General features: G+C 37.1%; 1 protein-coding gene across 5 annotated transcripts in view; it reads right to left on the reverse strand.

Annotated features, from left to right (window-relative positions):
• Positions 1 to 6,354: 6,354 nt before the first annotated feature.
• rgs19 (regulator of G protein signaling 19) overlaps positions 6,355 to 25,662 on the reverse strand; it is a 40,870-nt gene continuing 21,562 nt past the window's right edge. For 3 of the 5 annotated variants that reach the window (XM_079848686.1, XM_079848687.1, XM_079848689.1), the window contains 4 exons: positions 16,424 to 16,563; positions 13,442 to 13,525; positions 13,048 to 13,282; positions 6,355 to 8,586 (listed from right to left, as the gene is read on the reverse strand). In XM_079848686.1, the coding sequence (XP_079704812.1) occupies positions 8,398 to 8,586; positions 13,048 to 13,282; positions 13,442 to 13,525; positions 16,424 to 16,563 (648 nt within the window). In that variant the 3' untranslated portion in view covers positions 6,355 to 8,397. The remainder of the gene's footprint in view (positions 8,587 to 13,047; positions 13,283 to 13,441; positions 13,526 to 16,423; positions 16,564 to 25,662) is intronic. The other 2 variants (XM_079848688.1, XM_079848690.1) reach the window with 1 other exon arrangement.

Below are 25,662 nucleotides of genomic sequence, written 5' to 3' on the forward strand. Positions count from 1 at the left end.
AATGAATGGCTGGGTTATTTAAAATGCGCAGTGTTTGGAGGAAGTTTCCAGGCCTTTCAAGGGAGTAAACCATGAATGTATAGTCTGTAGGACCGAGCCTCAGGTGAAGGCTCATAGTTTACATGTTACAATCCTCCTTTCTGAAAAATGTGTTGTTCTGAAACACTGATCTCAGTCTCCATATCCAAATGTTAACACATTTGTTGAAGACAACAGTGTAAATAATGGGAATGAGTTATATGTGCAATTCTTTAATAAAGCAGCAATGACTCGATGCACAACAAATATGGGGAAAATAACAACAATGAAATCTGATTTGATCAGTTCATGCAAAGAATTAGCTTTTATTAGCTTGAATTAGCTTTTATTTTTATATCTTTAGTTTTCATGTTCATTTTTGTTTATTTTAAGTGATAACTTTTTGTCTTTTTTTTATATATATTGCTATGCATTTTATTTATTTTTATTTCAGTTTTAGTTTTCCTTTATTTCCAGTTAATAATTTTAGTGCTTTAATTGAAACTTATTTCAGTTTATTGCCAAGGCAACATTTCTAGTTTTCATTTAAAGTTTTTCAACTATTTATATTTCTTTTATTTGTGAAAGTAAAAGGTCTGCAAAGTTTTAAAGATCCAAGTGCACTAATAATAAAGTTATTGTCTCCTAAAAGAAAGACTCCATTCTGCACTGTTGAAACAAGTCGTCAGCAATTCCAGTCTCACGTCCTGTTACACACCTACATAACAGTGTAACAAATTAGCATAATGCCAGCCGATGGTTTTCATTGGCTGCCCGCGAACGACGTCTACTTTGACCCGCCCTCAGTCACTGTAGTTGTAACTGAGAGCTTTAAGAGTTTGGTTTGTGTTTCGACATGTCGAGAAGACGCTGTTTTCAGCGCTGCAAGTCCACTTTGCTGCTCTTCAAAAGGATGACGATTTGCACTAAAATTGATAGAAAAACCGACGCCACAGTTACCATTCGTATCACTGTGTGTATCAAGCGCTGAGGAAGCCTACGGAGCTGAAATTCAGATTTTAGATGTTTCTTTTCTGACACGTGCTGTAATTAGTAGACCAATCACAACAGACTGGGCCATCTGACCAATCAGAGCAGAGGAAGCTCTCTCTTTGAACAAACTGTTTTCAGACATAGACAGTATCAGAAGTGGACAGAGCCATCTCATTGGAACTCAATTGAGACAAGTGAAGCCCATTTTTAGCGATTTTTTAGGACTTCCGTTCCTGACGCGCAGACTCAAACCGACTCAAACAGAGCTTGACGACGTAGATGTGACGTGAGCAACCCGTCTGTCTTCTAGTAGCTGTGCCGAGAGAAATCTGAATCATTCCCTTCCGAAACTTGCAGAGACGGAGAGTGTGAGTAGGAGCTGTCCATGAGCTAGGAGCAGGAGAAACTTTTGCTAGTATTCTGATTCATTATTTTGTCACTTTGCCTCCACGTCCCCCCGATTGGCCGCGAGTTTCTCCTCCCATCCATACGGTAATCTCTCTACTGTGCGACAGAGAGTCGCGTGGTTATGACGCAATTGTTAGCCTACTTTTACAAAAACTGCTTCTACGGGGCCATAACATAAGCTACAAGGTAATGGAGCATTTTATACATTGTCGTGTTTCTTTAGAAATAAATAATGGACAAATGGAGTCTTCAAACGCCTCAGATGTGAAGTTATTCGCTGTCAAAGTGACGCCAAAATGAATGGGAGTCAATGGAATGCTAACAGCAGGTGAAGTTCTGCTACAAGATGGTGGCACACGGCCGGCTTCAACTTCCGGTCGACTTCCTTCCCGCTTGTTTTCAGACTGTGATTTTTGACTTTTGATTCATGTAAACCTGTAGGAGACCTCCAAAACAAAATTAGGAACCTTTAAAAATAGCATAATAGGGGCATTGTTTTTTTAAAGAAACACATGGATAAATCATTACAATAATTTAAATATTATACATTTACAAAATATATGTAAAATTTATTTCGTGTCAACTTAAACCTACACAGAGCGAGATTCTCATTTAAAGGGTCTGTTTCTGTTACCACCTTTTATCATGTAACTTATCTGTTTTAATGAGTGTTTCCTGAAGAGTTACTCATCTCTGTCCTGATGACGGGTCACTCTCTTTATCACCGTCAGATTCATGTCGGAATGGCAGCGTGAGCTGAGCCTCATGTTCAACTCCAGGAATGTTTGTGGAACTTGAAGGGGGAGGGAAAAAACGTCTCTGTGTTGGTATTTCCGTCTCACGTTTTAAGCCATTTGTTTTTTTCCTACTAAATACATTCAAACTTTATGCGACACAGATGTTTGAACAGGGCTGATATATGTGCAAGAAGCACATTCGCTGTTTCAGTCAGCGGTCACTTACACGGCAGAAGCGGAGTGTGTAGAGCCGCCTGACTGATATCCGTGTTTGTTTTGGCAATATGATATTTCCATACATGCTCTCAGCGATGGCAACAAGAAGAACGATAAAGCCAGAGAAAATCCCTGAGCATTTAAGGATACTAACTTGGCATTTCACACTGGTTTCAATAATGTATGCGGTCACAGTTAGCCCAGAGTTGAAAGGATCAAGTCAACACAATAATGTGACATGTGACATGTAGAACTAACTGATAGTTACGCGAGGAAGACAGTCTAGAGCTCTTAATGCTATACAAAAAAAAAAAAAAAACCAAACGTCCCAGTCAACTTCGTTGAAGTAAAACCAGATGTGCAGAAAGGGGTCAAGTTAAGTATAAGTACTATTTAGATGGATACAGATCATTACTTTATATGGGCTTTTCACATTTAAAATTAAACACAAGTGATTCTGCAGCCTGGGTTAATGTTATTATTTTCCATATTTCTCACTAATCGTATACTTGACTGCAGGTTAGTGAATACATGTATAATTTGGACTTGATTTCGATTGGGTCATTGTGGTCCGTTTGCGATTGATGTGATGTCATTTGAGTGACAGGTTGCCCCGCCCTCACACCAGTAAACGCATCATCAGAGAAGAGAAGAGGGGAAGTTATTTTGATTAAATATTAGGGCACGTTAATTAATTAAATATTCTGAAAAAAAAAAAAAAAAAAAAAAGAAATAGTCAGTTTAGATTTTTATAGTGATTTTAAGCAGTTAAGGGTTCAGTACAGTTTGAAAAGCCTTCTGGAGGCTGCAGTAAAATTAAATATCTTGGCAAGCTGTAAATGAATAATAACACAAACATATTTATTATTATCACTAGTCATATCCTCTCTTTAAAAAACATTCAAAAAAAAAAAAAAAAAAAAAAAACTGCAACCAAAAGTTACATTATTACAGACGGGTCCTTGATTAAATCATCTCCGGCAATGAGCTGGCCTGGGATAGAAGGGACCTCAATTCGGCCCCAACCACAACCTGAAGAGGGCGTCCTGCTACGGCACCCAAGTGCGAGGGGAGGTTACACAGTAATGGTCACAGACTTTGGGAAACAAACAAACAAAAAAATTGGTCCAGAAATCCATAAACATACTCTTTAAAACATAACTTGATTTATTTTAATACAAAATATAATGATAATGTCAATAAATAAGTGTCCACCATAGAAGTCCATGAGTCAGGGACCGATCTCACTGCTGTATGTCATGGCACTGCAAATCTCGTGAGAATACACGCCAAAGAGAAAACCTCACAGAGTGACCGGAGAGAACGTAAGAAAGAGTGAGGGAAGGCCAATGAGATGCCAAGACCTTGAGGCTAGCGTGTGAGGTGACGACAAAACCAAAACATATTGTAACAAAGTGATCATTTGATGATGGCGTAATGCAGATGATGGGAACAAACGCATCAGTTATTGACAGACTCACTCCTCCACACATATGTCCTTAGTTTGAGACTGTTAGAAGGCTAGATTCATTTTGGCACCTTAAAGAAATTTATGTAAACATAAGCAGCTCTAGGTCACAGTCTCTGTCTCCAATCAAATACAAGTATGTGAAAGTCTGTCTGTTCTGTGCAGCTGTCGAAAGAACACGATACAACAGATTCAAACATGCATTCATTTGGTGTTTTTTCTATATGCATGGAATACTGGAACCATATTGGTTATTGGCAGATATTAGAGAATTTATATTTATATTGTGATGCTCGTTTCCCCTATTTTTACATATACAGACAAAAAAATATTTAGGCCTGAATTTGCATTAATTGCATGTAAAATATACATCCATTGGGATTACACAGTTTTAATATAAAATATCAAACTTAGATGTGATGCATAAATTAAACAGGTAAGACATCTGTAAAAGTAATAATAGAGAATGTGATTTTAATACACAATAACCAGGTTCACACATTTATCGTCAATAAATCCAGTTTGTTTCAATCTGATACATTTGAACTAATTTAATATTGCTTGTTCCACAGCTAGCCATATGTTAACCGTGCTCATATTTTTAATGGAATAAATGTAATTGGTTTCACAATTAACAGACGTATGCAGATTCTAAGCAATCTGAATAAATGCATTTTGAAAATATTTAAATTAAATTAGGGCTGTCAAACGATTAATCGCGATTAATCGCATCCAAAATAAAAGTTTGTGTTTACATAATATATGTGAGTGTATGGAGTATAATTATTTTCTATATATAAATACACACACATGCATGTATATATTTAAGAAATATTTGCATGTATATACTATGTATATATATTTATATTATATATCATTTATATTATATATAAATATTTTATATATAAATAACACATTTTTCTTAAATATATATGCATGTGTGTGTATTTATATATAGAAAATAATTATACTCCATACACACACATATATTATGTAAACACAAACTTTTATTTTGGATGCGATTAATCGCGATTAATCGTTTGACAGCCCTAAATTAAATAGATGCAAATAGCTCAAATAAATTCCTGTTACATTTACTGTATGTACAAGTGACAAATATGCGTCACAATAATTATTTTTTATTTAGTTAAAAATGTGTAATCCAAATGGATGAAAATGTTAAATGCAATTCAATTAAATAAATCTTAAAAGTATGCCCTTTTTTGAGTGTAGATTCATCTTTAAAAATACTAATAATTTAATATCACTGATTAATGTAATCTTTGGCATCAAATATCCACAACTCAACATTATACTGTTGTGATGCCTTAATTCACTTGAAACAATTCATTTTAGTGTTTTATCTTTAATATTTTTTTAGACAAAATAGTATAGAATTTTAATATGAGCCATGACATGACAAAGATCAGCTTATTGATTTTGGGAACGTTTAAATCTGTTGCATCACATTGGTTACAAAGCGTTCACACTGACAGCGATTTGCAAAGCAATCTGAATTAACTTTCAATGTGACTTGGCAATTTGAGTGGACGTGAGTGACAGTTCAACATTATGCAAAAATGAACAGTGACAACAGTGGTGCTCATTTGATCAGCTGATACAGTACAGTAAAGTGACCTCTAAATCGCTTTCAGTGTGAACGCAAAGTGCAAGTGATGTGAAATTTTAAGAGGTCCACCAGCAAGCTTCCCTCATTGAGCGTGTCTTTAAAGAGCTTTGTGTAACTGTGAATATCCCTGTGTAATTGAGTGTTCGCTGTCAAAGGCCGCAATGACATTGACATCTCTCTCCTATTGTCTTAAGTTCACTTAACTTTACCACACACACACACACACACACACACACACGCACGCACGCACACACACACACACTCTCTATCTGGCTTAAGTTAGACTGGTCACATCATGTCGGACAATAAGAGCAATACTAAATATATGTTCATATATAACCATATACACACATATTTTACACACATATTCCAAAATGTACATCTTCATGCACAACTGATGGAAGAAAAAAAAAAGGCATCAGTCATTTTTTTTTTTTTTGGTACTACAGTACATGAAGTTCCTCTAAATTTACACATGACTCTTGAAATCTCACCACTAGAGTCCTTAATTCAATATACATTTATTTTCTGTACGTATATATTTACAAAGAACCAAATCCTGAAAGTACCAGGCGGATGTGGATGATTTACCTCATTTCAATGTGAAATGAAAGATCTGATATTAAGACTTATTTGCTCAAACCAAAAGAACTACTTAAGGAAGGAGAATGTCCAGGGGAAATATGAACACCAGATTTTCAGATCAGTGCTGATATAAAAAGAGCGAGTCTATAAGAAAACTCTATTATTGTGGACCCACTCGCACAGTACTGGTTGGTTTCATATGCACATTATGAAATATTTAGTGATGCATATGTTTGGAGTGGTATCACAGCTCACAGTGTTAACATCAATCAAACCGGTTACTCTCCGATATTCCTACTATTTTCTTAAAGGGATAGTTCACCCAAAAATGAAAATTCAGTTTCATCTTTTTGATGAAATCTGAGAGCTTTTTAAACCGCTCAAGTTCTGTATTAGTTTAGTTTTACGATCTCTTTATGAACTTTTTAAAACGTCTAGTTGTGCAGCTGTCAATGGAGGGACAGAAATCTCTCAGACTTCATTAAACAGATCCTCATTTGTGTTCCGAAGATGAACGAAAGTCTTACAGGTTTGGAATGAGTAAATGATAACAGAATTTTCATTTTTGGGTGAACTATCCTTTAATATCAAGTGGGTTCAGAGGCTGTTGAAGGCATCTGTAAAAGAAATGAGTTTAAGCATAAGTGCAGATGCAACACTGAGCATTAAACGTGAATAAATGAAGTGTACTGGACCAGTGAAATCAATGAGGGATCGAGAGGATTTTAAAATGGATTTTACAGCAGATAATGGCTTCTATTTTTAAAAGGTTTCTGTACAATACTATAAAATACTTTTTTTTGTTCTGACACATAAGAGATATTCTCCTTAAAATGTACATTGTGTGAAAAACAGACAGAAAAAACACTGATGACTTGATAATGCAAAAAGCGAGATGTTCAAATAATTTCCAATGGAAGTATAACGCTTAAATTCAAATGCGTTATTCGCTATTATTTTATTAACTTATTATATTATTTATTAACTTTTATTACAACAACATAAATTGGGAATTAAATAACTGTATTTAATTTTGCCATCATTTTAGATGAAGTTTTTACATTTACCAAGACAAACTATTTTCTGTGGAATAATGTGCACTGACTATTAAAGAAGTTAAAGTTATTTAGGATTTTATGTTGACTAAGAGCATCTTCTTTTGTCTTTCCGACTGAAGAAAAGGCAGGAACATTGAGAAACAGCTCCGTAGAACTGAAGCGAATCATCTTGCAGAACTGCAGTACCTGCATCTGCTTTTCAGGAGGCGCCAGAGAGACTTGTGATTTTCACACCATACAACCACACGATTGAGCACTCACCACTAACAGTTTGCTCGGTATGGCGTATAAGTTCCAGGTTTCAAATCAAAAAAGAAAATCAAATCAGGTCATAGTTTAACAAAATAAATAACATTAAAAAAACTCTTTTTAAAATGTGAGTGACCAGTCTAATTAAGACCATGGCATTCTCTCACCTCTGTCGTGTTTGTTTTATTTAATATCTCTAAAAATGGTGTTCCTCCTCTCTCTCCTATGTTGTTAAGTTGTCGTTATCTGTTGTTTAAAATAAACAGGCCCAAACGAAATCTGTAATACACAGAAATCTGAAACATAATTTAAGTTGATAATGTTTTCAGCTAACAGTATGAGTTTAGTACACAAAAAATCATATTTAAATTAATTCCACAGATTTTCCCTCAAAATCAGAGCAGAAAATCCGGAAAGTTTCAGAGATTCCGCCTGGGCCTGGAAATTGATTTGCTTTCGAAACAGTGTGTGGATATTTTTGTACCCATTTGTTTAGCACCTGGAAAAAGTGCCGTCCCTCTCTTTTACGATGCCACCAATCACCTCAAGACCCCTCGCCTCAAAGAGCCAATCAGAGCACAGAGACAGTGGACAGGTCAGGGTGAAGAGAGAGGAGCAGATTGGTCAGGCCACTCCAGTGTATGTTATTGCAGAGGCCCTCTCAGCTCTCTTCAACTAGAAACGTCAGGAGATATAAGTGAAGCGTGTTTGCTTGAAAAAACCAAAAAAAAACAAAAAAAGATTGCTATGAAAATCAGTAGTTGATGCTGGAACGAGGGGAGGAAAAAGAGGATTGGAAAAATGAAAACTGCATTTTCAACCCTGTGTCTTCCAGTTTCAGTCTGTGCAGGTTCAGAAGAAATGTGGGATTCCCTCAAAAATGAGAGAGGAACATGGACTGAGCAAAAAACAAAAATGATAATCCAACCTTGGTGACACGAAAAAGGAGTACTTTCTCCTCGAGTGGTTGTGCAATGAGCAGGATGGAGAGAAATGGGATGGAGAGAATGATAGAAAGAGGTGGGGGTCGGGGGTCTATGACTCAGACGAGGAGCGCGACCCCCCCTGCACCAGTGATCTGTAGACGGAGGAGTTGAGGAATCGTGGGTAGGAGTCTCTGTGCATGAGGGTGTAGATCTGCAGCTGTGCATCCTCAAATATGTGAGGGGTGGGATCCTGTAACCTCCTGTTGATCACTTCCCTCACGCGAGAGTCCAGGCTCACCTTCAAGACAGAAAGACAGCATTGTGAATATTAAAATACAAGGCTTTTTTAAAAAAAGAGATCACTTCATTGCCGTTTTTATGCTAAAACTCAGGTTTAAGAAAGTCCGATTTTAGGATTTGGGTTAATGTCTTTTTAAGCCTGTGTTAAACAATGTTTCAGACTTTTGAAAGGGGTTATGAAGGTTTGTTTCGAATTTCGTATGCAAGAATACAGTTAACCAATCGGAAACTAAACTAAACCTCATTAAATATTATTGCACTTTGTAGAGTCGCAAGAAACATATACATTTACAAGTTTACTTTTAGCGAATAAGGAAAACATGAAAAATATGATGAACAGTGACCCTTCTCCTACCACCCTTTTTTGATCAATGAATTTTGATAACTTTTCCTGTCATTCATAACTGCATAAGTGTTTATAAAATCATTTCATAGAGATACAGGTTGCAGTCGGACCTAAATCAAGGAGTATTCAAAGCCAAAGAGAATAAATAAATCTTTAAAGAAGATTTGAAGGTGGAAACAGAGGGAGCTTTTGGGCCTGCAGTCGCAAAAGTGCGATCGCCTTGTTTTTTAAGTATAGATCTAGGCACAATGAGTAGACAGTGATCACTAGATCTCAGAGCAGATCAGTCAAAAAACAAAAACAAAATCCAAGATGATTTTGTTAACAACAAAAAGGGTCAGTAAGATTTCTTTTTTTAAATTAATGCTAATTAAATTGATCAAAAGTGACAGTAAAGACATTTATAATTTTACAAACGATTTCTATTTCAAATAAATGTTGTTCTTTTTGAAATTTCTATTCATTAAAGAATCCTGAAAAAAACATATCACGGTTTCCACAAAAATATTAAGCAGCACAACTGTTTTCAACATCAATAATAAAAAATGTTTCTTGAGCATCAAATCAGCATATTAGAATGATTTCTGAAGGATCATGTGACAAGTAATGATGCTGAAAATTCAGCTTTGCCATCACAGAGATAAATTACATTTTAAAATGCATTCAAATAGAAAACAGTTATTTTAAATTGTAATGATATTTGATATATTGTATATACTTCAAATGTATAAAATCAGCCTTGGTGATCATAAGAGACTTCTGCAAATACATTAAAAAGTCTTACCGACCATAAACGTTTGAATTGTAGTGTACCTCAAAATGTCTTGAATATCTTTAAAAAAATCCCTGTTAGTCCAATGGCTGACACTACTACTACACCTACCGCTCTAGTTTACTTTCTTCCATGACTCTATTTAATGATTCCTTTCATTCTCAGACTAGACACTCAAGAGCTCGTACACTCTACTGGAACTAGGAGTTCAGGGCAAAACAAAGCTCATCCATCCGAAGTCACTCACTCCCTCTTGCACTCCACGGTCTATTTATATAACCACTTTACAGTAGAGCGTCCAGCAGGGATCAATTTATAGCTTCCTTTGAACAACCTTTGCTCCTTAATTTACTTACTCAGCTGCCTCTAGAAAGTGGCGGAGTTTGAAGGTGTGAGTTCTGACTCCGATGATGAAAAAGTCACATTTAACATGTCAACACGATGAATTAAAGCGCATACCAGCAGCACACGTGCGCACCGAGAACGCAACAAGTGTGTACAATTCATGCACACCCCGCCGCCTCACACCGTCAGGAGGCAAAACATAAACAGCTCATAATAGAAAGCAGGATCGACCGCCACATATGGTGCTAGAGGCCTGTATCTCAGGAAATGAGCCTTATAAAACATTAGGCTTCAATCATACATCTGGCAGAATTCCTTCACAACTCGTTTCTTTGTCACAGATGATCTTTAAATGGTGTGAAGTTCAAGTCAAGCTTCCAAATAAGTTTACTTTAAGATAAGTCCCTAGTTCCTTCTCATTGGTCAGAACACAGCCAATCACAGACCTGCACAGAGGCTGAAATCTGCATTCCATAAAGAAGAGACAAGACAGAGGTGATAAAGAACAGCCACCAATCTTTCCATTGCAGTTACTGCAAACTGGACTTTTTATGGACAATGTGTTCAGTGGCTGATTAGAAAGGATTTACATATATATATTTAAGTTTAATTTAATTTAAAGGTGCATTATGTAATATTGACAGGTAGTGGTTGAAATGGTACTTCAGTCCAAATTCAAAATATTGGAGAGAGTTGTTTCCCCCGCCGCCTCCTGCTTAGACTCGACACTCACACTGGTTGCCAGATTGAGGACACGCAATTTGTACGAGCGCGATTTACAATGGAAGGCGACAAGCCTTACACTGTAAGTTTATGAGTTGATTTATTTAGGTTTTAATATGCCTCTCAAAGAGCTTTTTAGATGGATGCTGAGGCTTTTAGGTTGGGTAGAATCTGCGATCTCTGACCCAGTTCATTTCCTGGCTTCCGTTGCAACGATACGCTGTGTTTTCCGCCAACTGGCAACCCTGGGTGTCGAAATACTACTGCGTAAATCGAATGTGTGGGGGATCACACAGACAAAAACAGACATTCCGACACAAACACACATTTCAAAGTAAAATAACTGGCTGTAGCGTTGTTTTTCGGAGAAACAAGTATGTGAACTTGGCATGTTTCCTAAATCTTAAATCCAGTGAGTCCTTAAGTCAGGGCTTGAATTTCGGCGCGGGATTGCGGGTATTGCGCATAATTTTAATCATTCCCGCAGGTCTCCCACTTATAATGCGGGAAATTCCCGCAAACATTGATTCACTTTAGCATGTAGGTTGTATTGGTAAATTAATCCACACAGATTATAAAATCAAATCAGTCATTTTAAAACTGTCTGCGAGACGCAATTTCACAAACAGCGTGAGTGATTCAGCGGTGCTGCGTCTTCTATCTCTCGTCTCTCTAAATGGGTTGCACAAGGCAATTGTTAAGCGCGCTGCAGGCGGCGATAATACACACTCGCGTTTCGAGAGTCGGGATAGACGGAATTGTCACTTGCATAATCGGGCCAGCATTGCATCATGAGTAACTAAAGTCTACCATTTGCACGTCTTTGTTTTTTTGCAAGTCTTACCAGTTTAAACATTTACGCGATTTTAAACTATTCGGTACTTGCGCGCTGTCTGAGAGATGTTTTTTTTTTCTCTGCACACATACATAGAGTAAAGCCGCCTCACAAACAGCTCGCGGGTAACAAAAGTTATTTTTCGTGGATTATATGCTTTAACAGTCAAAAAAATGCGAAAATTATGTAAATTTTCGGTCTTGGTGAGTATCCTCTAAACACAGTCGGTTATGTCTCAAATAAGCATAAATCGCACGTGACCGTATAATGAAAACCGGATCCGTGCACTAGCTCTTAAAGGGACAGCAGCCATATGTGTCTGTCATTAATTTGGTTGTCAAAACAACAAAACATAGCTTTCATTTTAAGGAATCAGGATTAATAGCCTATGTATTTAATTTAGTCAGGGCTAAAATACTACCCAGTGTTATTTTACATTTGATTACTTTATTCAGTCTCTGTAGTATTTCTGAATACTAGTGTTAGACCTAAGCAAAAACTTTTCTCTTTATTTCTCTTTATTGGTATCTTTATTCTATTGTATTTATTTGTGCTACTTTTTTCAATTTAATTCAAAGATTGAAATCAAGCTTCCTTGTGTTGTGTAAATTCTTAAGAACAAAATTACCCCATTGTAAAAATGCAATGAGTGAGCGTACATTTCAAGGCGAGATGTAATAAAAAAATAAAAAAAAATTCTAAACTCCCCCATCAAATTAAAAATTCCCCCCCATAAGATTCACCTAAGGGGGGATTTCCCCCCCATTTTCCAAAATGAAATTCAGGCCCTGTCTTAAGTCCTCAAATCTCAAGTCTGTTGTCAATTCTGATATAAACATATTTTAATTAGAATTACTTTAGACAAACCCTAAACCAAACGATTTTTAGAATAAAGAAAACAAAAACAAAAAAAATTCAATTGTAACTTGCTTTTTTTATGAATTTCTCTAAATAAGTACATTCCTAGATTCCCTTAAAGGGTTTTGTCAGATTTATAGAACTTCTAATATTTTAGATATTTTTATATTTTAGAAATATTAACATTTTTCCACAAACTCCAGTCCACACACATTTACTTTTCGCATTTAGGTTTTACCTTTACAACCTGGCCTGATAACACATGTAGATCGACAGCATATCTGAGGGATGTGAGAGTTTTGTCCTTTTCATTGTCATGTGTGATGAGCAGACTTCGCTCATCTGCAAAATGGCGTTAAAGGGTTGTGTGTTTCAAGGGCTGTTTTTGCGACAATGATTTAGATTTTTTGTGGATATTTTTTTACGTTTATCAAAAGTACACAAATAAGAGGCTTGAAAGAACACAATAATTTCAGATTATGCACCCTCTCACAGATGTGCTTACAAGATCAAATTCCTGCTATAAAGACAGCAAAGAAGTATACTCTGAACCATTGTGCTGGGGTGTGTGTGTGTGTACCTCTTTGGGTGAGAGGATCGAGATGTAGTCTTCGTAGATCAAACGTGTCTTCTCCTCGATGGCACTCTTGTTGATCTCCTTCTTCAGGTCTTCGCAGGCCAGCCAGAAGAGCATGTTCTCCTCGCTGTACTCCGTCCGCAGGAACTCACGGAACTTGTTCCGCCCTGCCGGGTTCTTCATCAGCTTATCGAAAGACTGTGCCCACAGTTTAATCTCCTCCATCGTCGGTTTGGGGCTGAGAGACAGAGAGAGAGACATTGGGTACATTCGCATCCCTAATAAACATAATAATCCATGATGACTTGGTTAAGAGAAAGAGCTCAACCCTCATGATAAAAAAGTATATGGGATTGTATGTCTATGGCAATGTATAACTGTGAGTATGTGTCCTCACCAAGTTTCACATGGAAAGGGCTCCAGCTTTGTCTCCTGGGTTTTCCTCCGCCCGCGCTTGTCATCTTCACTCCTAACAGTGAGACTAGAAGGTGGTAAAACGGCATTGAGAAATAACAGCAGTGCCTAAACAAAACAACACAACCTCTACACGCAAACAACACACTCACATTCAACATGCAAGGCCCTTCAACTTCATGGTCAGGTAAATTCATGTGAACCAAGAGGATTTTTTATTTTCTGATGTGATTATGAACTTTGTCTCATGTTTCTCTAGTCACACCATATGGCTTTGAATCAATAAAAAGAACCAGTTCCTAAGAGTCATTTGTTTGGGGAATCGATCGGATTACATGGTCTGATTTAAATTACTAAAAAGAACTGGTTCATAAGAGTAAATTGTTCAGGAACAAGTAGGGTTGCAAAGGGGCGGAAAATTTCTGGTAAATTTCCGGAAAGTTTCCGGTAAATTTCCAAGGGAAGTTAAGCTGGGGAATTTTGGAAATATTCATTACCACGGCAACCGCTTGCGCGTCCACTCTGAAAGTAACTGTACACATAAGAGACGGATAGATACATTATTTAAGGTTATTTCTATTCGTTAGAATACTGATATATGAACTTGTTGTCAAGTAAGCCCCGTTGCGAGCATGTGCGTCTCTCTAAACTTTCAGTGTGCTGCACTGCTGTAGTTGACTTCTGCGCCTTCCCCCCCGAAAATATCACATTAATTTTTGAAAATGTAGGCTAATTCCTTTTGTGGATCCTCTTGGTCATTCTTCATGTTTCTTTGACAAATATCAGTGTCTCAGTCTCGCGCACGCTGCACGTGAGTTAACCACGCCTACTTATTTACATGTCGCGGTATACACGTAATAAAAAAATCTGTTACGGTTGACATTTTCTTCCGCGGTAACGATATATACCGTCATACCGCCCAGCCCTACTTATGTGGTAAATAAAGTTATGCTAGCTTATTTAGCATCTAACTTATCAGCTTGCTATCTACTAGATGAATACATTTGTATGTGATATTTGCAATTTAACATTTAATAAAAATATTTCCCCATAATATCATCAAAACTTACTTCACTTTGTTTAGTCCACAGGCTCAAATGTGTGCCTTCAATAGTCTTGTGCTTTGGGCTTCTGTACATGTGATGGAGGCATGCACAGTGCCAGTAGGGGGTGTGGTCTCAATAGCCATTCATTAAGCAGTGTGCTATGGTGTGATTGAGGAATGGCGTGGATATTCAAGTGTATTTGAATGGCATCTTATTGTTTTAGACAAGATTATGCTAAAATATACTTTCCTCAACTATATTTAAGTTCCCTATGAAGAGCCAACCCTCAACTTTGAAAATTCCCAGTTTATTCCCGTTTATTCCCATAAATTCCTGTTAATTCCCTTAAATTCCCATTAATTCCCATGGAAAGTTTCCATCTTTGAAAATTCCCAGAATTTTGCAACCCTAGGAACAAGTAAGACTACACCGGTCGCACCAGATTGTTTTGTATCACTAAATATAACCGTTAATAAGAGTCATTTAAGGAATGAGTTGGAGTACAAATCATTAAAAAGAACCTGTTCATGAGAGTAATTTGGTAATGGCACTGGACATGGTTTATGGCTTTGAATTACTAATAATAACTGGTTAATAAGAGTCATGCATCTGGTAATCGGTTGGACTACGGTCATTGCACTGTACAGATTTGAAACACTGAAAATTTTTTTTTTTTTTTTATAATAATAATAATAATAATAGGTTAATTAATGTCGTTAGTTTGGGAATCAGTTTGACTACACTGGACTCACTGTATGGTTTTGGATCACAAAAACAAAAAAATGATTCTTAAGACTAAGAGTCATTCATTTGGTAATCGTTGGATTACACTGGTTGTATGGCTTTAAATCACTGAAAAGAACCAGTTCAAAAGAGTTGTGCTGTATTGCATCTCTAAAAAGAACTGGTTCATTAGAGTTATTAGTTAATGAATCGATTGGACCACACTGGTTGCACTATGGTTTTGAATCACTGAATCAAGAACTGAAACATACAAGTTATTTGTTCGGAAATCGTCGGACTACACTGGCCGCACTGTATGGCTTTGAAACGCTAAAAAGAACCAGTTCATAAGAGTCATTCAATTGGCATCGGTTTCTGAAGTATCTACAGAAGCAGCTCTAATGAAGCTCTGTCATTAAGAGGACATCAGGGTTTAGACCTTAACTATCTCTACTAACAGCTATGTGAAAATGGCATGCTTGAACAATGAGTGCGATTATTTTCTCCAACCACGTTTATTCTCCTGACTGACCGTACACTTGAATGTGTATATGATCACAGAAGCATGTATTCACCAGCACTCACAAACACATATCATTTATCATGCTGAAATACAGATCACATCTCAATCACACACTTTCACATTCAAAATAACTGAATGTGGTGATGAGGGATCTTCTTGATTTGACAGTACGAGGGAGAGCTTTATAACATATTCAACTTAATGTGGCATTATTTCCAAGTGAAACTGAATATTTGTCCGAAAATAACACAGCATTGATTTTTTCACAGGGATTTGATTGTATTGTAAAAAGATATTATTATACTATTATTAAGCTTAATGGTGGTGACACTGAAGTAATGCGGTTGTAGTGTAGTTTGTTTATAGCCTATGTTTAGCTTTTTACTTCTGGTGATTCAAAAAGTTGTGTTCATTTTTGAAGACGGTGAACATATGAAATGTGTAAAAATTCTAAACTTTTGTTGGTCACAGAACTTGTTTTCTGCAATAATCCAAAAGCCAATGGAAAAATCCTATTGGGTTTTTGTTGAGGGAAGCAGGGTGATGCTAACTTCCAGTTAGCCTACAAAATTGCGTCCTGAAGGAGAATATAATCTCCGTGAAGGAATGGACGTGGAATGTAAGACTAGCAGCGCTGATGAGTGGAATGTACCATGTGGAGAGTGGGTCGTACCATGAGCAGCTACAGCAGCAGCACCAGCAGAAGCAGCAGGTGTTGGGTTTCTGTGAGGGGGAGGGATGCTGGGCACGGCTGGGGGACGTCTCGCTCCGCGTCATCGGAGACTCGCGGTCTGCCGGGACAGGGCCTGTGTACTGAGACATATTAGAGTAAATACCAAACCCTGTGCAGAAACATACACACACACACAATGGAAACCCTCTACATCGGATGACTTGAGTTTGGAAATTATCATGCATGTGGTCATGAGGTCATAATCGGTCCATCTAAACAACCCCACATAATCATAATCTTCTAACAAACAGAGGTGAGTGGGGAAGCACTACATTTACATTTACAATTTTTTTTTTAAAAGGTACTTGTAAGAGTAGGCTTTACTGGCCATACTTGTACTCAAGTTCATTTTTAATTACAGAAATGTACTTTTACTTTTGCTACATTCAGTGATGTTCCTCCCATTAATGTTAAATAATAATGAATGTATAGTGTTAATAGTTTATATTACGTACAGGCTACGCTGTATGTTCTGAATGCGTAAGCATCAACTGCTCACTTTTGAGCGGGCTCAGTTCTGGAAGATAGGGCCAAGGAGAGGAAAGAAGAGTTTGTATCGATGGAGGCAAGGCACCCATGGCCTTACATTCAATCAATCGATCTTCTCACTCCAAGCAGCTATTTAATGCAATGCCTGCTATGTGCACCAAAACAAGTTATCTCTGCGTACAAGAATTCCAGCTCTAACTTAAAAAAAAACACATGGTGGAAAGTGTCACGACGATGCCTATTATTGTAGGGGTGTGAATCGTCACTAGTCTCACGATTCAATACCATTACCATTATCATGTCAACGATTCGATTCGAAATCACAAAGCATTACGATGCGTTGCAATATTACTGGACATGGCTACATTTTCATTAATGAATACAAGCAGCGTATGTGGCGAATGACGTCAGAGAAATGTCAGTAAGCTATAACGGCTATAGTCGATTATGGTCTATTACTGCATCTATGCAGAATCGGCCATGTCCGCATCGCAATGCATCATGTAATCGATTTCTCACGTTTTTTTTTTTTTCGTTTTTTTTCTGATATATGATCTAGCACCAGCGATAATAAATATGTCAGCTCTAGAAACAACATACATTTAAATGTTTATTCCAAACATCTGCACATTTTATACCCATTTAAATGATCTAAATAATGCAAAATGAGCAGCATTTATGACATCTTGCAATCACACACAGCACCTTAACTTCTATCCAGTTATGTGCCACTAGAAGAATCGTTTTCAGAATAAAATCTTGATGAGTGGCTTTTCCGTCCCTGTCACAAAGGTAACGCAGGCAGAAGTTGACAAACTGTTGGTCAATTTTGTTTGTGAAGACAACCAACCATTTTATGTCATGGAATTACCTTTATTTAAAAAAAAAAATATATATATATAAACCTTGCAACCTCAGTGCATAGTCATGACAAGGAAAACATTACGCCACAAAATACAGGAGGCATTCGAAAATATGAAAAGTGCACTCGTCAAGAAATTAAATGATGTTGATTATGTCTTTACTACAGCCGAATGCTGGTCAGCCAGGCAGTGCAGTTACTTAGAGGTCACCTGCCTTTGGATTGCCAAAACATCTTTAGAGAGATCATGTGAAAGAAGACTCCATCCTTGAAGATAAAGATGAAAGTGAGTTGGAGGTGGAGTACTACCAAGATGTATTCACTATTTTGAATGAGGACTCAGGCCTGGAATACCAATTTCCCAGACGTCAGAAGTGGCATGCCATCTTCTCAGTCTTATTAGTGTTGATGCCACAGCAGCAGAGGCTGGAAATGATACGTACTAGAGACTGTCATGGTCAGCATTTGCAAAATGTGTAGTAAAACAAGCAGGTTAGTGTAACTGTCTGGTCTGCAGCACGCGCAACGAGACGGAATAGGAACTCCGAATATTCCTTATTTAAACTTTATGACACTCAGGAACACACAGGGAAACGTAGGAGAAATCGCAAACCAATAAACACATACAAGAACCGACAAGGGACTGAACATAACAGGAGGTTTAAATACAAGACGAGCATATTGACTACTAGGTGATTATTATTCATAACCATAGAATCAAATGAGGAGATAATCAGTAACCAAGGAAACCGGGAACTAAACAGAGCGGGACAACAGGAACTAAGGAAGCAGAACAGAATATCAAAATAGAACAGAAGACCACAATTGTGACAGTCAGCCTTGGCTTTTGAACCCTGAGTGTAAATTTCAGTTCCTGCATCTCACTCAGACCCGCTGGAACTCACTGGTCCTTGCTGTAGAAAGGGTGGTGTGCATCCAGAAGGAACAAGGAGAACAAGGAATTTGAAACGTATGCACAGCATTAAAGATAAAAATGTAAGTTGTAAGACATGTTAGCATTTAAAAGATATTCTAATGTTTATAGTGTTAGTGTGTGTGTGTGTGTACTCTATAATTACACAGCTAAACTACAATATCATTATTGTTGTTATTATTATTAGCTATTTGTGTTTTTTTGTGCAGGCTGAATCCAGCTGAAATGGGATTTTTGGCTGAGTACACTGCTGTAATGAAGCCTGTTGCAATGGCCCTCAAATACTCCAATGGGAATCATCTGTCCTGCTGCCAACTCTTTACTAACTGCTGAACAAGCTGAAGAGGCTGGAGTCAACCTGTAAAGTCTGTAAACCCCCCCTTAAGGCCCTAAAAGAAGGAATCCTGAAACGTCTTGGAAAGGTCATGGAGGAACCAGAGCTGATTGCTGCAGATATAGGCCTACTACTTCCAAAAATTCAGAACCTCCTGGATAATAGAGCATCTTGAGAACTGGTAATACTTCTATGTGTGTCAATTCAAAAGTCTTTTTTGTTTGTTTCCTTCAGAACACCAAGCACAACCCAGGCAGTGTCATTCATTCGGGAAGAGCAGAAGGTACAGGGAAGGCTTCCTTTATTGTCCAAGTCTGTACATTTCGAAGGAGCACGAGAAAATGTTGGCTGATGTGGGCAAACAACTCAGTAAATTGTCAGTAAAGACCAGACCTGGTATTGTGGTTCAGCACCCTGCACAGTGCACACTGTGTATTTCATTTAATAGACTACCCTGGGAGGATGCTACTGAGGAAGCAAATAAGAGGAAGAGGTTTCGGTACACGGAGATGGCAGCGGATGCTCAGCAAAAAGGATGGAAAGCATTGGTCCGTCCGGTAGAGATTGGCTGCAGGGGCTTTGTGGCAACATCGACCATCAGGCAGTGGAAAGAGCTGGGAATCCACGGCCAAGCCCTGCACCAGACCATCAAAGAAACAGCAACTACTGTAGAACGCTGCAGTCAGTGGCTTTTGGATCAGGCGTAAAGACCCCAGTTGGGGTCGCATACCCAGTCTTGATCTTTTCAGTCATGCAGGACTCCTGCTCACAGCTAAAAGATCAATACTGAAGTGTATATACCTTGCGTTGCGAGCCAATTATGGTTGAAGTTCAACAGTAAAATTCAGTAAGACAAGCAAATACACACACACACACACACACACGCTACACTCTCTCTCTCTCTCTCTCTCTCTCTCTCTCTCTTTACACATACTTTCTCTTCTGTTCCATAGTCTGTTCTTTTGTTGCCCTGTTTAAATGTAGATGCTTACTCAAGCATTTATTAACATTAGCCTATTAGTTTTACTGTTACTTGAGTAGTTATTTTTAGAAGTAGTTTTACTTGTACTTAAGTACATTTTTTGGCTACTACTCTACCCACCTCAGTTCCACTCTCAATCCACCTTTAAAAGAGGCAAAGACACAGGGAAAGAAGAAAAGTGTTGGGCCATTGTGATACATCACACGATATGGGGTTAGTTTGATTTCTGCCACCACAAGCTCACACAGAGACCAGATTAACCTGAGAGAAACCCCAATAAACAACTGTATAAACCAACCACAATTTAAGGCCTTGTCCACACTAATGCGTTTTCATTTGAAAACGCATCTTTTTCTCTCCGTTTTGGCCTTCCGTCCACACTGAGACAGCATTTTTATTAACGAAAACAAAGCTTTTTGAAAACACTCTCCAAAGTGGATAGAAGTAAAAGTAGTGTGGGTTACATTTTATTTTAAGGTGTCATTGTTAAAGTGTAATTATATATTTAAGTACTGAGTAATATGTAATATTAAGTAACTGCATGTACTTACTATAGGGTTAGGGTTTGGTTTAGGGTTAATTGCATGTAATTATGCATAATTTACTGTTATTACTACAGTAATTACATGTAACAATGACACTGTAAAATAAAGTGTTACCATAGTGTGGACTGTGAAAACAGAGGTATTTGAAAACGATGCCACATGTTTAGTCATGTGACGCATACTGTACCGATACGTTAATACCGGCATTGTGCCTGTTATAGCCTAAGGGTGCCTCTTCCATTACTGTATAACTATGAACTGTGACTGTGACTATGAACTGTGTATACTGTGAACTTATAAACTCATAAAAGCACACTTTTTACACTCATTAGTTTAATCTGTCGACTAACAGGGTGGATGTACATATACTGCACATCAGAGAACTTTTTTTTTTTTTTTGAAAGTCATGAAAATGACCACCATATCTCAACTGACGTATTGAGTTTACCAGCAGTCTGTGGCACAAATTACATTGTATGGTTTGATTGCAGGAAAAAAAATGGGGGCAGTTGTGGCCACGGTTTGCAGTGTGTGTGTTCATTACTCACTACTCCTAATCTGTGTGCACTAACCTGGGCCGGGTTTCCCGATAACGATGTATCTTAGCTCTTAAGAGCGCTTTCTACGTGCAAGATTACGAACGCTCGCAGCAATTCCACGAGCGTTTCCCAAAAATGAACTTAACATGAACGCGCGAGAACGTGCTCTACGTGCTACTTAAGAGTCGCTGTCCATTCGTGAAGTTCTGAAACATAACCTTATATGGAATCGTATTCTGAACGTTTAACCTAATAATTGTCATCTGTTATGGATTAGCAATCAAGACAAGTCTATATAAAGCACCTACAGGTGGAGGCACTGACAAAATGGCTGAAAAAAAAAAACGTAAAAAAAAAAAAGGTTGTAATTTTTAACAGATTTAAAGGATTTGTTTTATTTATTTTTTGTTCTTTCATTAAATTTTGATTAAAATTATTAAATTAAATTATTTCAATTTTTTTGTTTTGTTTTCTGACCTTTTTAATAATTTAATTTATACATTAATTTAACCAACAACAAAAAAGAGTAATAAAGTGTACAAAGTACAATCAAAACCTTATATTATAATCACATACATTTGAATAAAGTTTTGTTTTCTGACCTTTTTAATTATTTAATTTATACATTCATTTAACCAACAACAAAAAAGAGTAATAAAGTGTAATAAAGTACAATCAAAACCTTATATTATAATCACATACATTTGAATAAAGTTAAAGGTGTAATCTGCCGGTTGTCCTGCAGGTGTCCTCATAAATCTGTCTTCTTACGATGAACTTGCTGTACGATTACTCCAGAGCACTCGTAGATCTACAAAGATTTTCAAGTGCTACTTAAGCTACGATGCTTTTGGGAAACAGACCGTAATATTAAGATCAGTCGTACGATCGTTTTTACGATCAACTTAGGCTTACGATGCTTTTGGGAAACGCAGCCCTGGATGGGTTAAATGCAGAGGACAAATTCTGAGTATGGGTTACCATACTTGGCCTTCACATTTCAAGCGAGCAAGCAAGAATTTAAAATTTAAAATTTATTTTGGAAATTTCCTAAGGTACATTTGTTTTGAGAGAAAACAGAATGTTATTTACATAAAGAAGCTAGGATTGCATAAATCTTGTAGAAGCTGATGTGATTTTTATATGTTTCTTGATGAATCCAGTCTTTATTGGATTTGATTGTTAATTATATGAATTATTGGATTTAATTATTTTATTATATTCATTAAGTCAATTGGAACTAATTTTTTTATTTTTTTATTTTTATGTTCGAACAATTTAAACGTTAAACATATTTGGAATTTATATTAAAACATATTTGGAAATCTAAAATTAAAATCTTGAAAGCAATACAAACCAAAAACAAAGTTTTTATGTGATTATTTTTGTTGATTTCTAATATTTCTATATATCCCTGACATGTTAGGTTATATGCACACTTCTGTGTACAATACACATGGTTGTAAAAAAATTTGATTAAAACGGATTACTTTGTCAGACTAATGTCATTGCTAACTGTTTATGCATCCTAAATATATGAAATTAAAAATATATATATATTCTCACAGTTTTCAGTACTTAACAAAGTTTACATGGAAATGGCACACGAGTGCATTACAATAAATGGGATTTCTCTGCTTTTATCAAACTGAGAGACAAGTCAATGGTTTTCTGTGGTAATCGACAGCATGAACCAGTATCGAACCCGGAACATTCCTTTAAAGTGGAACAGAGAGTGGGGTGGTGTGTTTAAACTCTCCTCTCCTCTCCTCCCCCATATGACCTTCTCAATTCAGAGGTTATTTTTAATTCACTAAAAGGACTAAGCCATAATTCTTTTCCAATTACATTTGGGCCAGCTGTCCTAAATAGAGAGGCCCTATCCCACTGCATACCGAACATCTCTAATGCCATCACAATAGACACACAAACATACTGTACATGTGTGTATGTGTGTGTTGAGAAAGAGAACCACACAGCATTAAAACAAAAGGCTTTTGTGTTGTTTGATGACAACTTCAGAGAGCACGGTCATGTTCACATGCATGGAGAGCATTTTAAAATCAAAACTTCCATACACACAGACACACAACCACTCCACAGTTTCAGAAACTTCCACAGCCTCTGGCAAAACCAACAACAAACCCCTGAGTGTCTCTACAAGACTGAGTGCCAGCCTGGGAGTGAAGAAAAACTGTTCACTGTAATGAGGAAACCAAAGTTAAAGCAACAAGAGGAAGTGTGCATGAGGGTGACCGCGAAGTAGAACTTCATACCCAAAATGGCAACAAATGTCTACCTTGATGGAAGAAACCAGGAGTATGGAGCCTTTTGAGGCAGGTTGTCCCCTCATGATATCAACCATGTCGAGATGCAACTGTCCCATATGAGACACTTTCATTTTAGAAATCAATCACAAATGCACCTGCGAATAAAGTATTTCTAAAATGGCATCTAGTAAATAAAAACATTAGGTTTGGTAAAAAAAATAAAGGCTCCAAAGGGGTTTTCGCCTCAATGCCATAGAAGCAATCCTATTCTAAATATAAAAATTCTGGCAGATAACTGATAAATGGTTGATATTTAAGTTGTGATGAAATGGTAGCAGAAGCAAATCTTTTCTTCTGTATTATGACATACCGTATATTAGAGTATAACAGATTATCAAAAAAGAAACTTGGTTCAATCCATCAGTTGTTGATTAGATGGAGGCAGATCGGAATGTAAGCTTGCAGACGACTGGAGAAGTCCGACATATGTTACCAGAGACAAGTTTCACTGGAAGCTCGATAAAAATGTACATGGATCAATAACATGTATTTAGGAAATAGATCAGATGAAACGAATTTAAAATTCTTCACTATTGTTGTCTAAATAAAAAAAACAAAAAAACACGTTAAACTTGAATAAATTATTTGAAATGCAAGTAAATTTAGGCATTATAATGTACAGTGTGAAAATAATTATACATTTTTAGATCTGCTGAAGAGGTCGAAAAGGTCATCTAAATGTAAAAACAGAGGAAATAAATAGAAATTCTCATATCGACCAACTTGGTACCAGTATTCCATGTATCCATGTAATGCACATTTAAGATATTTGTCAAATGTTTTACCTTTATTAGTCCACCAAGCTAGGCCTGTCGCGATAATTAAATAACCGTCTGATCGCGATTATTTGATCTAACCGCGATTGTTTCAGACAACCGCGATTATTGCGCTCTTTTATAGACCTACGGCACAAGGGGGAGTCATGAACCAAAATAAATAGACAAGCACTAATTACGTTTTCTAGCAATATATTCAAAGTCATCTGAAGCCATTCCATAGCTTAATGTGAGGGACAGTAGTATATTTACATTGTTAAATTAAAGTTCACAAACTCGTCTGCAGCTGTCAATCATTCCGTTCAGCATTCAAACTCTGCAGCTGTCAATCATTCCGTTCAGCATTCAAACAACGCGCGTCGTCCGGTTACGACAGGATACACGGTAAAACTTTCTCCAATGTGACATTGACGTTATAATGCTTGATCTGTAGATAAAGGGCTGTGGATTAGCATAAAATGACTTTATTTTGCTGGAGTTGCTGTTTCTAAATGACTCGCTCGCTACCGTGTGCCTACACAGCACAAGGACTATGAATTGGCATCAGACGCACAATAACTGGAGTTTAAAACTGTGAAGAAACAAATGATCAATAAACTGTTGGACTGATATACACTAGGATTTGTGCGCTCGACATTTCTTCGCTTTGTGCCGTGAACTTTTAAATGCGCACTGTGACTCCATGTTGCATTAAGCACATCATTCTGCACCCGCGATGCGCATACGCGCTTTGTTCCGCTCTGTTTTGAAGCGTATCATATTATCATGGTTTGTGCACATTTGTTTTTATTAACACTTAAATTACTGTGCAGATGTTTTCAAAAATTACTTTTTGCTGCTGATTTATACACTCACTAAGTTTAATAAACAAATTGTCATAGCTATTGAATATATTTATTTAATATTTAAAGGTGTTAACTGTAATCTTACACTGCAAAATGATAACTTACAAAGGATTAAATTCATCACAATTATTTAATGAATGAAGCACAAAGCCCTAAAACAGACAATTAATCAGCATAATCGCCAAAGCCCTAACACAGACAATTAATCGTCAAAGCCCTAAAACTGACAATTAATCGGCATAACCGCAATTATTTTTTAGACAATTAATCGTCAGCCAAATTTCATAATCGTGACAGGCCTACACCAAGCAAAACAAATTACCAGGCAGCTACAATGAACTATATCTTGTGTTTTCTCTTCCCTCAGCCTTTGACAGGCTGTGAAAGAGGCAGGAGGAGACGTCCCCTCAACACCTACTCACTCACTGTTTTACTTTCCTGCCTTTCATTTTATTTTCCACAAACTTTTCACAACTTCTCTCCTCATTCCCTCTCGTGCGTGAAATTCTTTCTGTAAAGATGGTTGCAGCCGCTTGAAGTATT

The sequence above is a fragment of the Squalius cephalus genome, assembly GCF_949319135.1.
Source record: "Squalius cephalus genome assembly, chromosome: 18".
Classification (NCBI taxonomy): domain Eukaryota; kingdom Metazoa; phylum Chordata; class Actinopteri; order Cypriniformes; family Leuciscidae; genus Squalius; species Squalius cephalus.